Source organism: Adiantum capillus-veneris, chromosome 6, assembly GCF_014529385.1.
Source record: "Adiantum capillus-veneris isolate H3 chromosome 6, ASM1452938v2, whole genome shotgun sequence".
In the NCBI taxonomy this organism is placed as follows: Eukaryota; Viridiplantae; Streptophyta; class Polypodiopsida; order Polypodiales; family Pteridaceae; genus Adiantum; species Adiantum capillus-veneris.
This window is the reverse complement of record NC_140936.1, coordinates 4,950,087-4,964,319: the sequence shown is the minus strand read 5'-3', so window position 1 is coordinate 4,964,319 and position 14,233 is coordinate 4,950,087. Positions and strand designations below refer to the sequence as shown.

Genomic DNA, 14,233 nt, shown 5'->3' with positions numbered 1-14,233 from the left:
AATATTGCAGTGCATCTAACTCAAATCACAAAAGAGATCTCGACTTCACTGTCTTTATGCAAGCTCCTCATTGACTTACTGTTTTGTTCAAGACTTGCTTGTGTAAGGATGCTTCTTGCATAATGCATATCTAAGCATATGCCAGGCCACACAGCAAATCAACTATCACCATCAAGCAACATAAACACTAATCTAGAAGTTCTAGACGATGAAAGGAAGCGCCCGCGTATGGCCGCATATATGAAAGATTATAAAGGGAGAAGATCAAGATACATGGCAAGCTTTTGAAGGACTGCAAGTCATATACCTTGACAAACCTTAGCATACATCATCTCTACAACCCAAACCATGAATTCTTAGATAGGCCTTTGAATGGAATGTGTATGTCTGTTCTTACTGGATGTACTCTTAACATAAACACTTTAGTTCAATGCGCTTTACATCCTCTCCAACGCAAGATACTTGTGTTCTCCTAAACCCATTTGTGGTTTTGAAGTAGGATTTAGTTTGTCAATTCCACATCAAATGCTTTGCCTTTGGTTCGGTTTGGTTTCTCAGCAGCACTATGTATCCTCCTTTTATTGCAACAATATCTGTTCCTTAAATCATCTGACATGAAGCATATAACAAACCCATTTTTGAAGGTAAATCCTCATTTGTGAAATCCTTTGTTTGAAGCATTCAGCGACTATGTAACTTCACATTGTATCTGGGCTCTCATTCCAAGTCATACCTGAACTAATATGATCCTCAATTAGCTGCATTTCCAACTTACTGATGGCCAAAACATGCACACACTCTGAAGAGCCCAGCCCTCTGAAATTGAGCTGATATAGCCCCATACGTATATACACACAAGGACACCTCCTTGACCACCACTTTGCTCACTATTGCTTGTTGCTCCAAATATGCACACACTGCCTCCTCAATATATTACACTTCACCTTGCATAATCAGCAAAAATATAATGATGTACAATATGGACACTGCTTTGCTAAATGCCATCATTACGCACCCATGGCTTGTTAAATGCTTAACAATCCAAATTAATCCTCAGCCTGACCTTTTGTTAACGCAAGGTTGACGCTAATGCAAGGTTGAAGTGTATGTGACTATGATGCCTGGCTGTTTTTAAGCTGCAAACACCTCTTTGCTAGGATGCTGCATGTCTCTCACTTCTCTTAATTGGCGAATCTGACCGATATCCGCCATATATATGTATGAACAGAATCCAAACATCTCCTCTCATGTGAACCTGCTTAGTGAAATTTTGGTTGTACTGCTGCTGTTTCACGTTGTAACACTCCACTAGTCTGCAAGTGACATATCTGGCATGTTGCCGGCAAATAACGCAGCCATGTCTAGAGGAAACATGTGTGGCCACTTTGGATCCAGCTTAAGAACATCTCTGAATAATCAAGTGAATGTTTCCGTAAGCACTGACTTTGTACATTGAGAGATCCCTTGATGCACACCTCTTCCTCCGAAGGATGATGCTCCTTTTGACTCATTCTGACATCACTAATCGCAAATTGTAGCTCCTTCATTTCCTCCTCTGGATTCTCAAAACTTTCCTAGAGAGAGCATGGATTAAAGAGCTTAATAACCTTTAGGATATCCAATGTACTCTAAGAAGCTGAATGTTGAGCCATGCTTACCTCGATGGAAGGTTGGTCGAAATCATCACTCCCTGCAGTCTCTGGAATGATCAAAATAGGGATAGAGAACATCTGGCTTTTCTTTAGAGGAAAAGACCTGCAAATTGGTCATATAGCTGAAAGAGTCAAGTTTCAACCTTAAGAAACAGAAAATCGCAAAAGATGCCAGGAGCTCATGCTGGGCTACACGCAGTCTACACATTTCGTTCGACGCATTTTTCCTCCAGTAAAAGCAATGCTTCAAAGGAGCAAGTAATACAGATACAACAGCAGCCATGCATTATTTTAGATTCCAGCTTGAATTTTCCCACACACAATCAGACATAATTATTTTGTTGAAACAAAATTCATTGTACAGAGTGCCACAATGGCCAACAAAATTCCAGTGCTTAATGAGTGGTTTGAGCCTCACTTTCTTACTTCTTGCTGGAGAATGCACTACAAAGTTTTGTAGTTTGGTTCAAATCTTTCATTGGGCAAGTCTCATGACTTCATTAAAAAGGCAAGAACTTGGGAACACTTGATTTATGAAAAGTGGACTCCGGAATTGAAGTACTACAAAAATTGGGATTCTGGCATTCAGCACGAGATGTCAATCACTTAATCACATGCAAGTGATGAGTGAAAAATTGTCAAATGGATCCTCAAAAATGCCCAACTCATTGACCTTAGTTTCCACAATCATTTTCCTTGGGCAACTCTGTAAAAACCATTCACCCATTTGGACGGCAGAGGAATAGAGAACTACTTAATATGTACGTGTACCTAGATAAATCCAAGAAGAGCCCAAATTCACCTATGAAGGAGTTACCCATAAGACAATATAACTATCAACTTCATCATGCATAATATTGACTAAATACTAGAACTTCCCCACTAACATCATCAATGCCCTGATACGCGCGCTCGCTACTGCTGTGTTTCTTCGCTGCGCCATCGCTACCCACCCCCCAGCGCTGCCCGTCGCAGCCTGGCCTTCCTGCCGGCTGCCTCCCCCCTCCCGCCTGCCCGCTGCCGCCCCTCGCACTGCCCCTGTCCCGGCCTGTCCGCCCGCCTTCAGCCCCTGCTGCCGCCCCCACCCCCAGCCCCAGCTGCCGCCGCCCGCCCTCAGCCCTGCCCGCTTGCCACAGCCCGCCAAAAAAAAAAAAAAAAAAATCCCCCCTCCCCCCGCCTCGGCCCGTTCGTCCGCCCGTTTGGGTCCTTCTCCTCGGTTACTCCTTGCAGTTCGGCACTTTCGGCAGTGTTTCAGTTCCTTGGAGCAGTGTTGACGCGCCCAATTGTAGCGCCCTACCGTCGTCCCCTTCTTACGCCACAGCAGTAGACACAGATGGAGGCTCCAGCTTCGCCACAGAGGGACTCACCAGAAGCCCCCTCGCCCGACCCCACTGAGCCCACCATTCGACTTGCTCTTGCTCTCTCGCCTACAGAGCAAGCGAGCCTTGCCATAGAGGTAGAGCGATTGCAGGCGACCTCAGTCATCTACCTAGCAGAGGAGAGCTGCTAGACCTTCTCCAGGCCCGCCTTCTCGCAGAGGTGGAAAAGATTTTGGATGTCCAGATTCTCGGACGGGGTTACTATAATATCGAGTTTGAGTCCTCCGAGATGGCGTCCAAGGTCATAGCTGTGAGTCCACTGGCCATCCGAGCATCACGTGCCCACTTTCGACATGGTTTTGACCCAGCTTCGGATGTTCTAGTAGAGGAGGCAGACATCCCCATCTCAGTCTCCTTTCCGGGTTTACGGAGGGAGTACCTACCACTTCTTTCCAAGATCGGTTCCGCCATTGGGACTGTCCTGGAGACACCTCGCACGGCAACATCAGTAGCTGCCAAGGCGGCTGGCATTCCCTCAGTTCGAGGTTTGGTCAGAGATACCCACAAGCTCTCGAAGGTTATCCTTTTACCTCGGGTGAGTGGGGGTTGGTTTCGACAGAGTGTGGAGTACGCGGGCCTCCCGAACCAGTGCTTCATTTTCCGAGAGATGGGCCATCTAGCGAAGGCCTATCCACGGAGGAGGCCACGACCTGCACCACAGCCTCAGCCCCAGCCTGCCAAGGCTGGCCCGCAGCCACAGCCAGCGGCACAGCGTGCAGATGCAGAGCCACCCTCCGAGCCTGGGGCTCCAACGGAGGAGGGGTGGAAACAGGCCCGTGGCCACCGACGTCAGGGGCCACAGCATCAGCCTGGCACTCAAAGTGGCCCTCAGGTGCCTACTCAGCAGGAGCGGGTTCCCACGGGGAACCGTTTTGGTCCTCTTGAGCAGGAGGAGATCCCTACGCCAGCCCCCACCTTCGCTTCTCCCTCAACAGCCGCTCCCCCCCCCCCCCCCCCCCCACGAGTTCCCCCTCTGTGCCTCATCCTCCCCGCCTTCTGCTCCCGTCGCCTCTCCACCTCGCCCTGTGCCTCTGTCGCCCCATCCTGCCCCTCTTCTCCTCCACTCTCCCCAGCTCCTTCTCCCCCCCCTCCTGCTCCTGTTCCTCAGTCGGCTCAGGAGACTGGTCCCTCTCCGGCGGCTAGGAGATCTCTTGGCAACGCCTTTGCCGCGAGTCGCCTAGCGATAGAGGGTCAGCCCTTCTTGCGGCCCCCTCTGCAGATTCAGACATCCTCCCTTGCAGCTATCCCTCGTGGACTGACGAGCATTGACATCCGACGCCGCTGGGACTTCTTCGACTACGGGTTCACTCGTTTTCTCGGCGATTCCGCAGCAGACCATGAGGCAGTCTGTTTCAGGGTCCATGCTTTGTTCCTTGCCGCTAGGGGGACAGAGGCCCAGCAGTTGGTTTCTCCTTCCCCCTCCATGGTAGGGCCGAGACAGAGTGGTCCCTTGACTCAGTTGTGGGATGGTTGCATACACAGGTCTTAGAGTTCTCTCACCACATTGGGGGAACTTGGAGTTACAGATATGCTGCAGATTTTGTGGCCATTGGCCAAGTTTGCGGTGACACCCCCAGACTCAGTAGGATGTAGGCACATTGTGGTGTACTTCTTTGCCGATACGCAGTGTTTGCCTTGCTATGTATACATTCATGAGGACTCCTGGACAGAGGAGGTTGCGTTACGCACGGCTCACTCTGCTTGGGCTTGGGCTAGGCACTCACTGCAATCACGCCTATCTAGAGGACGCTCGGATGCGGATTACTCCCCATCCAAGCCCTGCCTCGAAGATAGCCCGTCTTGCTGCTGCGGCAGCATCTGTTCTCTCTCGCTCCCCATGAGGATCGTCTCATGGAACGTGCAGGGACTAGGTGGGCCCCAATTTCAGCGACAGCGGGGCTGATTGCGTCAGGAGCTTCAGCGTTGCCTTGTGGGAGGAGAGATTGATCTCCTTATGCTTAAGGAGCACCATCTGTGTGAGAGCCGCATTCGGCGATGTGGTCAGATTTTGCGTGGGCGTTATGATACCTTTTGGTCAGCTGCTTTTGGACCTGGAGGCATCCAGGGTGGGGTTTGTATGACTATTGCGGACTCATTGCAACAGGCCATTGTGGACAGAGGGATTATTGTGCCAAGCAGGGCTCAATGGATTACTATGCAGGTTCAAGGTGGCCTTGTGGGCTTCCTGAACATCTATGCACCCAATGTGGCAAGTGCTCGTGCAGAGTTTTGGTCACAGATTGTTGAGTCTTTGCCGCAGGTCGATCATTGGTGTGTAGGAGGGGACTTCAACATGTTAGTGGACCCTTCTGACAGGATTGGTGGCAGCCATGCTAGTGTGCATGGAGTCGAGTTGGCAGCTTGGGAGAGGTTTTGTATGACTTTGAGGGTCTCGGATACATGGCAGCACTCTGGTTTTGTGAGGCCCCCAGACAATCTTGCCTTCTCTAGATCGGACCGCAAAGTGGGAGGAGTGAATCTATCGCAGATAGATCGCTTCTACACTAGTGACCACTTCAGTGACTTGGGGGGTTCAGTGGGCATCCTGGCAGGGACTTCCTTCTCGGACCATGCTCGAGTGATCCTCACGGTGGCAGACAGGCAGAGGATTGGGAGCACGATGCTTCGCATCCCAGAGAGGGTCTTGTTGGACTCAGCACTCAGAGAGAGGGTAGAGGCTCTTTGGATAGAGGGCATGGACAGCCAGGTCTCACCTGCAGACAGAGTGGCCTCAGGCCTAGCTCAGCTTAGCACTTTTTTCTTCAGGAGTCTCTGGCTCGCCAGGCTGCAGCGAGGGAGGCGGAGCAACGTCTCATGCGAGGCATTGCTTCACTACAAAGGATGTAGGAGCAGCATCCAGACAGTCCATGGTTGGAGGAGCAATGACAGTAGGCTCGACAGGAGCTTGCTAGCACAGAGGAGAGGCGTCATGAGTTTGCCTTTCATCGACAGGCATCTCAGTGGACTCAGGTGGGTGACAGAGTGACTGGTGCCTTTTTTGAGACAGTGGGACCTTGACACTCGCATGCCAAGGTCATTCACTTGAGGAGGCCCAATGGGTCAGTTGCTTGTGAGCCCGAGGATATGCGTGCAGTTGCTACTGACTTTTACTGCGAGTTACTGTCGACTGAGCCTCCGTCAGAGCGGCAGGACGCATGCAGGGAGCATGTTTGGGCACAGATGCCATGTCTTGTGATAGAGGAGATGCGCCAGAGGCTTGAGATGCCACTTCAACTTGAGGAGCTACACACAGCTCTTAGGGCCCTCCCTCATGGTAGCTGTCCAGGTGAGGATGGGTTGACTCCCAGCTTTTTCTTGGAGTACTGGGACCTGCTTGACCCAGATCTTTGTAGTGCTTTTCAGTACATTTTGCACACAGGGGTGATGCCTGACAGCATGAGTGAGGGCCTGATCTATCTCATTCCCAAGGAGGGTGGGTCCTTGGATGAGATTCGACAGTGGCGCCCCATCACCATCCTCAACTCAGCCTACAAAATTCTTGCCAAGGCTTTGAGTATGAGGATTCAGCCACTTTTAGAGAGCCTTATACATGGGACTCAGACAGGTTTTGTCAAGGAACGCAGTATCCTTGACAACATCTTTACTTTCTAGGAGGCCTCTGCCTTGGCACGGCTCCTTGGTGAGGACCTTGTGATTCTTCTTCTGGATTTTGAGAAGGCATACGACCGAGTTGACTGGGACTTTCTAAAGGGCACTCTCAGCAGAATGGGCTTCTTAGATGCTTGGATCAAAGGGGTGTCAGCTTTGTACAGACAGGCTCACAGTCAGGTGCTTTTGGTAGGGGGGAGAGGTGAGCGCTTCATGCTCACTTGCTCGGTCAGACAGGGTTGTCCTCTTGCCCCCTTTCTCTTTCTGTTCTATGCGGAGGCGATGAGCAGATTTTTGGTGTCACAACAGGTTGGTCTTCAGGGCTTAGCACTCCCTATTCGGGGAAAGGAGCTACTGGATGCTGAGTTTGCCTTGTACTTAGATGGCCAGGAGGCCAATCTTCACAGACGTGAGCAGGCTCCGGAGACCACCTGCTGTGCATCGGGCGCACTGATCAACTGGAGAAAGACAGTAGCTTTCTCGGTTGGTAGTGCTCCTGTGCCAGATTGGATGCCAGGAGAGGGTTTCACATGGATTCCCCCAGGGATTGCAGTTCGGTACTTGGGTTGTCAGGTTGGTTTGGACTTGTCTCCCGAGCAGCAGATTGCTCCTCTTCTCCTGTCCATCAAGAGAAAGCTGTTACATTGGAGCTCAGCACGACTTTCGCTGGCTAGCAAAGTAGTAGTTGCCAACCAGGTGCTGTTGGCGACTATGTGGTACATCACTTCCTGCTGGATCTTCTGGATTTCTTGTATCAGCCAGGTAGAGAGGCTGATCAGGAACTTCCTTTGGTCAGGACGTGACACTCAGATGGCCTGAGCCAAGGTGGCTTGGTCGGTCATCACGCTTCCTTGTTCTCAAGGAGGGCTTGGGATCATTCATCCAGCACAGCAGAGCAGAGCCCTTCTAGGGAAGTTCATAGTCAGAGGACTTCTTCCAGGAGCCAAGGTGGCTTCGTCGGTCATCACGCTTCCTTGTTCTCAGGGAGGGCTTGGGATCATTGATCCAGCACAACAGAGCAAAGCCCTTCTGGGGAAGTTCATAGTCAGAGGACTTCTTCCGGGTGAGGAGCCCTGGAAGGAGTTCTTGTTGCAGAGGCTTCGTGCCAGGGTGCCTCAGTCAGGAAGCCCTTGGCAACCTTCGACCAGATGGATCTTTACAGAGATGCGCCGAGTTGGTTTGAGCAAGAGACTGGAGGACCGCTTCGCTGTGAGTTTGCTTCGTTCTTGGGAGCTCTTGCGGCGTGGCCTGAAGCAGCTACAGCCGATGTGCACGGAGGAACGCCTACGGCAACCCCTCGTCTGGAACCCCATGGTTAGCACTCAGAGAGGCCACTTGGTTGGTAGTCGGCCTCATGTTTCCTGGGGTCCCATGGCAACAGGTCCAGCGCGCTCTCTAGGTGACTGGCTAGAGTTCACTGGTTTGTCAGAGGAGGTGCAGGGTTTCCAGCTGCAGGGCATGAGAGGGGTGCAGAGCATGTGTCGGGACATCTCAGAGTCAGTTCCAGCTGAGTAGCTCACGCCTCTCGAGCCACTAGCACCCCGGTGGATGGGAGCTTTCACACGACTGGAGGTTCTCATTTCAGTCAGGGCCTGCTCAGAGACTGTCGCAGCCCTGTTCTTCGAGCTTCAGGGTGGGAGACGATTTCAGCGAGTTGCAGTAGAGGCCCCGCAGGTAGCAGAGTGTTGTTTTCAAAGGATCCGAGTTGTGGACATCTGTGGGAGGACTTGCGTCATTGACCCTAACCCAGCAGCTCTTGAGACTGGACACTGGAGGCTATGGGCTTGGGAGTGTTGTCCACTGGCACGAGTAGAGTGGGATCCTAGTGAGTGGCTATGGAGGGACCCCTTCTCTTCTGCAGACCACCCAGGAGTCCCCTTCTTTCAGTACACTGTTCAGCTTGGACGTCATATACTTGAAGCACAGAGAGAGGCCCACCCCGCTGCAGCACGTCATTGGCAGGAGGAGGGCCTCACAGTCGAGTTCTTGGCAGCCTTTTGGCAGAGGCTGTGGGACTCCAGACAGCCGAGGCGCGTCACTGTGTTTCAGTGGCTGGTTGCACAAAGAGCTACAGCAGTAGGGAGCTGGCTTGTGCATAGTGGTCTCTCGGCCACATGTGTAGCCTATGACCAGTTGGTGGAGAGTCAGTGTCTTTGTCTTTGGGACTGTCCCTCGGCCCAACAGGTGAGGCTACGAGTTCTTCGGCTGATGCCTACTCTCTCCACGGCTAGACAATACACTTGGGGGGCAGCGGCTTGGTCTACTCTCATGGGCCCGACAATGGCCTGACACTGGTTCATTTGGCGGGCCCGCTGTTTCCGCATTTTTGAGGCCCACTCTCTGCCGCCAGCAGAGACTGTTCGTGACTTCTGGCTAGAGCTGATCCATACTCTCAGAGGACAGCTTGAGGGCTACAAGGCAGCTCCGACCGCATGCGGCAGCGCCGCGAGGCTTTCCTTCGACTCTGGCGCCCTGGGCCTTTCTATACCATTGTCCAGGGTGTGCTCAGATGGCACTACCGACCACCTGTGTGGCTCTTCCCTCCTCCCATTCCTTGATTCAGCCTCATTGTATAAATGTTGTTCTTTCATTGGGAGAGTCTCCCCATCATGTTTTTTGTAGCCCTCTCTTGCAGAGGTGGTTGTAGCCCTACAGGCAGCTTTCATTAACTAATAGAAGGATCTTTTTCTCGGAAAAAAAAAAACAAAAAAAAAACGTCATCAATGCCCAAGAGTGGGTGGAGAACTAGGTACTTGTAGCGCAGATAGTGTGTCGTGCTCTCTACAATGGGTGCTCCTCAGTGCAATGTGCGTGACAATCTCACTCAAAACAGGCTGAAAACAGGAAATAATAGACAACAAGTGAGCTCACAGAGGCACAATAGTAGACCACAACAAATGACTCGACTATCTCAAAGAGCTGATACAGACTCTGGCATGGCAGCCCACTCGGCTCCAACCCAAGACTCTCAGGTACAATGGGGTGTCGAGGCTCAGATGTGCAGGGATGGTGAAGATGTGCTCTGTGTATAGACTCACTCTAAACGACTACGTAAAAATCCCCATGACCAAACCGCTAGTACTCGTATATACATCCATAAAGAGCCACCGACGGCTCATAAATGACACCGTCGGTACCCTGCCACGTGTTACTCCCCAGCCAAGAGGATCCGTCCAGTGTGAACCAGACCAACTGTAACCAACTGTCCAACTATCGCTGTCTATCATGTGAAGTGACACTGTAGCCCTGCTACAGGTTGCCCACCACAAGACTCGTCACTGTCTCGGTGAGCCAAACACTGAAAAACTGCAAAAAGTAACCATATGTACAATGAAAGGAGTAGCAAGTAGTGCGGTCCTGTCACCTAAGAGAAAGTGTCGTCGCCACTGCTGCACCAAAAGTCTCGACGTCATGGGGAGGGCTCAAAAAATCGATTGTGTAACGCTGCGGCTGCTTGACTATGTTCTGAACAAACTGGCTCCCTGTGGTTGTTGGAGCAGCCACCTGCTGCACAGCGGATGGAAGCACCTGCCTTGAAGTGTACTCAAGATGCCCAGTGACACAACCATGGCGGTGTGCACCAGCAACACCGTCATAGCAAGGAACGCTCTGCACCTGTGGTACCTGACCTTGAGCACCCTGAGAAGTATAGTACTGGGATGGGGGCTGTGTGTACGATCCCAAGAACTGCTGAGAGGGACCTACTGATGCTCCTGCATACCCTGCAGGTGTCTGGACCTGTGTCGCTGGCTGTGTAAGATCCCAAGAACTGCTGAAAGGGACCTGCTACTCCTGCATACCCTGCAGAAGTCTGGACCTGTGTCCCTGGCCAAGTCCATCTATATCCCACGAGAACCTGTGTAAACCTATTACCATACAAAAGCAACTCTTGAAATCCTGATGGCTGTGCTCTTAGGTCGTCAATGATCTTTGACTTAATCTTCAATGCTTGTTGTAATGCGAAAATCGTAGCATCTCGATCTGCTATGGCACTCTCGGCGACTCTCAGATCCTTCCATTGCTACAAATGTGGCGGAGTGATGCTGGTGCGTGGCAGCTAGCTACTCTGTTCCTAGTTCTATAGTGGCACATCCTCACTAACGTCATCAATGCCCAAGAGTGGGTGGAGAACTAGGTACTTGTATCGCTGATAGTGTGTCGTGCTCTCTACAGTGGGTGCTCCTCAGTGCAATGTGCGTGACAATCTCACTCAAAAGAGGCTGAAAACAGGAAACAATAGACAACAACTGAGCTCACAGAGGCACAACAACAACAATAGACCACAACAAATGACTCGACTATCTCAAAGAACTGATACAGACTCTGGCGTGGCAGCCCACTCAGCTCCAGTCCAGGACTCTCAGGTACAATGGGGTGTCGAGGCTCAGATGTGCCGAGATGGTGAAGACGTGCTCTGTGTATAGACTCGCTCTAAACGACTACGTAAAAATCCCCATGACCAAACCGCTACTACTCATATATACAACCATAAAGAGCCACCAATGGCTCATAAATGACAGCACCTAAGTCTATCTCCACTGAGTGCTGGTGGTGACTTGGCTACGATGTCCACTAGACCACCGTATCCCTGCCACGTATCCCTGCCCAGCGAGTCCGTCTAGTGTGAACTGACCAACCAAAGACCAACTGTAAAGTCCAAACTGTACTAACTCTCTTTATGGTTGTACATATGAGTAGTGGTTTTGGGTCATTAGTATTATCTGTCACGTAGTTGTCTAGAGTGAATCTATACACAGAGCACGTATTCACCATCCCTGCACATCTGAGCCTCGATACCCCATTGTACCTGAGAGTTCTGGGCTGGAGCTAAGTGTGCTGCCACGCCAGAATCTGTATCAGTTCTTTGAGATAGTCGAGTCATTTGTTGTGGTCTGTTGTTGTTGTGTCTCTGTGAGCTCAGTTGTTGTCCATTGTTTCCTGTTGTCAGTCTGTTTTGAGTGAGATTGTCACGCACATTGCACTGAGGAGCACCCACTGTAGAGAGCACGACACACTATCTGCGCTATAGGTGCCCTCCTACCACCACTCTGTGCCTCGTCCCTACTGGGATTGCCCCAAGCTAACACCACTTGACTCTACCCAAAAAATCAAAACCGCACCTATCGAATCTACTGCTCTCTACATCAACCTCCTGCTAGTGTCGGGGGTCTTGTACCTGATACAATCTTCAAACTATACTCACTATGGCAGTAGGTAGCAAGAAACAGACAGAAGGTGGTAGCAAGCAAAAAGAATTGTTGAGAAAAAACAAAGCTGTGGCTGCAGAATCCCAGAGTGAGGAGATGTCAGCAAGCAGTAGCCACGGCTTGAATGACATAACTTCCAGCGACCCCAATGATGAAAGCTACAAAGCAGACTCGCCATCTGAGTCAGAAGCACACTCCGAGTCAGATGCTTCGAGTGATCAAGAGGACCATACAAAATCAACTCAAAAGAAAGGTAAACAGCCAATCATGAGTCATATAATCAAGAGGCCTGCAACATCCAAAAATCGCACAGCATTCTCTTTGGATTTTTATTTACAGCAGCCTCGACCATCTCTGAGCGAGGTCTTTTCCAATGCTCAGCTGCAAACTCTGGGTCTCACAGCATTGGCCGGTGCCGATCTACCTACCACTGTTCCTGCGGAGATGATACATCAAATGTTAAAAGATTTTCCCAAGGTAAGGGGCCATAAGTTGACAGCTACAAGGCTTGGCCATGCCATGGGTATGACTAGCTTTCCATCTGTGAAGCCGGCTACACGCACTTTTTCTAAGCTGTCCAAGGATGCTACAATTCAAGCATGTCAAGAACTACTAAGTTCGGATCACCCAAACTATGAAAGGAACAAACGGATTCTGGCAATCTTCAAGTATTACTTTCTCGCTAGAGAAGCCAAAGAAGATAAAGAAAAAGGTGATCTTCCCACTATCTTCTCTCACTACGACAGCGTCTGCTATTTGATCCACACCATACCCTGTGGATTCCACTAGATTCTCTTTACCTCTTTACAGTCTAGGGCTAAACGATTTCGGGCCCAAGTGCGATCTGTGCAGTTAAGCTTCAAATGTTTTGCAGCACCTCTCTTGGCATGGGTCATAAATATATATGTTAGCCTCGACGAAGTGGATGAGGATCCACAGGGAACCTCGAAGGGGAAAAGAAAATCTGTAAGTATTCAGGTTGACCCTACAGTTACCAAGAAAAAGAAGATCAAAGAAAAAGTGGCGAAGGATACAGTGCAGTCTTTACTCTCCTTGCCAGTTTCAGAGAGCCAGCAGACTAAGGTGATGCATCTTCGGCGTACTCTCGAGCGAATCTCCAGCATAGTCGCCAGCATCACCAGTACACACCTGCTCATTTCTCTAATTTGGATGAGCTTTTGTGAGAATTAGTAGCAAAAAAATTCCATTCGGACATACAACATCGTAGAAAATCTAACTGCCCTGACTTGCTCGCTACTGCTGCTCCCCCCCCCCCCCCCCCCCCCCCCCTTGCTGTTGCGCCATCGCTAGCCTCCCTTCCCCCCCCCCCGCTGCCCCTACTCTGTCCCCCCACCCCCTTCAGCCCCTGCGCATTGCCTCTCAGCCCACCCGCTGCCCCCCCCCATCTGCGCGCTGCCCAAAAAGCTGCCGCAGCCCGCTGCCCCCCCCTGTCTGCACGCTGCCCCAAGCTGCCGCAGCCGGCTGCCCTCCTCTCGCTTTGCCTTCCCCGCTCCATCCCCCCGCTCGCTGCTGCTTGTGCACCCGCACATTGCACGGCTGCCCTCTTCGCCCTCGCTGTCTCCCCATCACCCCCCCCCATCCTCTTCGCTCCCGAAGGCCCTCTGCACCTGGCTCGGCAGCACTTTCTCTTCGGAAAAAGTGCCTGGCTGACTTGTTTGTAGGTTTCTCCTTCACCGCCCACTTCTTCGACTCAACAGTAGACACAGATGGAGGCTCCAGCTTCACCTCAGAGGGACTCCCCTGAAGCCCCCTCGCCCGACCCCGCTGAGCCCACCATTCGACTTGCTCTTTCGCCGACAGAGCAAGCGAGCCTTGCCGCAGAGGTAGAACCCTTGCAGGCGACTTCTGTCATCTGCAAGGTTCTCGGCACTCGTCCCAACAGAGGAGAGCTGCGAGACCTTCTCCAAGCCCGCCTCCTCGCAGAGGTGGGCAAGATCTTGGATGTCCAGATTCTCGGACGGGGGTACTACCAGATTGAGTTCGAGACTTCCGAGATGGCCTCCAAGGTCATAGCTATGAGTCCATTGGCCATCCGAGCATCACGCGCCCACTTTTGACAGTGGCGACATGGTTTTGACCCGACTTCGGATGTGCTAGTAGAGGAGGCGGACATCCCCATCTTAGTCTGCTTTCCGGGTTTACTGAGGGAGTACCTTCCACTTCTCTCCAGGATTGGCTCCGCCATCGGAACTGTCCTGGAGACACCTCGTACGGCAACATCAGTCGCTGCCAAGGCCGCTGGCATCCCTTCAGTTCGAGTTTTGGTCAGAGATACCCATACGCTCCCGAAGGTCATCCTGCTGCCTCGGGTAAGTGGGGGTTGGTTTAGACAGAGTGTGGAGTACTCGGGTCTCCCGAACCAGTG

At 51.5% G+C, this 14,233-nt stretch overlaps 1 protein-coding gene across 2 annotated transcripts in view; it reads right to left on the bottom strand.

Annotated features, from left to right (window-relative positions):
* Positions 1-211: 211 nt before the first annotated feature.
* Positions 212-14,233, bottom strand: part of LOC147455080 (phosphatidylinositol-3-phosphatase SAC1-like) — a 148,229-nt gene continuing 134,207 nt past the window's right edge. For both annotated transcript variants that reach the window (XM_086513926.1, XM_086513925.1), the window contains exons 14-15: positions 1,659-1,755; positions 212-1,574 (exon numbers count right to left, since the gene is read on the bottom strand). In XM_086513926.1, coding sequence (XP_086370052.1) covers positions 1,362-1,574; positions 1,659-1,755 — 310 coding nt within the window. In that variant the 3' untranslated portion in view covers positions 212-1,361. The remainder of the gene's footprint in view (positions 1,575-1,658; positions 1,756-14,233) is intronic.